This window comes from Poecilia reticulata, linkage group LG18, assembly GCF_000633615.1.
Source record: "Poecilia reticulata strain Guanapo linkage group LG18, Guppy_female_1.0+MT, whole genome shotgun sequence".
NCBI classification, from domain to species: domain Eukaryota; kingdom Metazoa; phylum Chordata; class Actinopteri; order Cyprinodontiformes; family Poeciliidae; genus Poecilia; species Poecilia reticulata.
This window is the reverse complement of record NC_024348.1, coordinates 20,298,549-20,299,650: the sequence shown is the minus strand read 5'-3', so window position 1 is coordinate 20,299,650 and position 1,102 is coordinate 20,298,549. Positions and strand designations below refer to the sequence as shown.

Sequence of the window (1,102 nt, the reverse complement as noted above, 5' to 3'; positions counted from 1 at the left end):
TATGACCAAAGCCATTACAGTTGTAACATCTAATCTCTTGGACTGAAGACTTGAAAAGTGACTTTTTAACATTGGGGGGTCTTTGGGAAGGGAACTSCTTTGAACTAGAAACATTTCTAGCCTGACTTTGACCAGAGCCCTGTTCACGCCCAGTGGACTTACTTGATTGGGCATAGTGAGTCTCTCGGCCAAAATAAATGTTCTTGCTCCCCTTCCTGGCTGATGTGAAAACCTCTGCAAGAGCAGCTGCTTCTTTTGCCGTCTTCGGGTCACGCTCACGTATCCAGATCTCCAACTCTGGATTAACCATTCTTAAAAACTGCTCYAGAATTATCTGCTCAGATATTTCTTGCACAGTAGATTTATCAGGTTTAATCCATCTTGAAAATAAGTCTTTCAATCGCACATAAAGTTCACGTGGCGTCTCACCGGATTCAATCTTCAGGGATCTGAAGCGGCGTCGATACGTGTCAGCAGTGATTTCATATTTTGCCAGTATTGCCTCTTTCACTTTGTCATAGTTTTCAGAGTCAGCCATATCCATTARAACATAGGCTGCGCGGGCCTTGCCGGTCAGCAGAGGGACAAGACGAACCGCCCACTCATCTCTAGACCACCGACACACCTGGGCCATCCTCTCRAACGTCATCAGAAAATGTTCAATGTTGTCATCAGTTGATAAAGGAAGAAATCTTGGCTCAATTATGGACCTGGAACCATGAGCCACCTGGACATCATCAACATCTGATTCTTCTGATTCACCTCCTTCAGATGTCATGGGTCGAGCTTGTATTCCTGATCCCTCAGGTTTTTCAAGTACAGCATGCACTTGAAGCTGCATTTGTTGAAATTGATGCTGTATGCTCTTCCACCTTTGCTCCTGGYGGGAAAAATCTTTATCAATCTTCATGTCTCTCGCCACTTGAGACCGCAGAATAGATTTCACCATCACCGCCAGTTCCTCCAACTTATCTTCAGGGTTGGTCGCTGTATTAGCCTCCATGTCACAGGAAGCTCCAGCTCCTTCATCAGGCTCTCCCTCTTGGCCTGGCTTTTTACCACCTCTGGTTATCATCTTCTCACCGTGGCATGAATGGCACAC

The 1,102-nt window shown here is 45.8% G+C and overlaps 1 protein-coding gene across 1 annotated transcript in view; it reads right to left on the bottom strand.

The window, feature by feature from the left end:
• The window catches only part of LOC103480898 (uncharacterized), a 7,286-nt gene extending 6,194 nt beyond the window's left edge, over window positions 1-1,092 (bottom strand). Inside the window, exon 1 of the mRNA XM_017310348.1 lies at window positions 7-1,092. Coding sequence (XP_017165837.1) covers window positions 7-1,075 — 1,069 coding nt within the window. The 5' untranslated portion in view covers window positions 1,076-1,092. The remainder of the gene's footprint in view (window positions 1-6) is intronic.
• Between the last annotated feature and the right edge of the window lie 10 nt (window positions 1,093-1,102).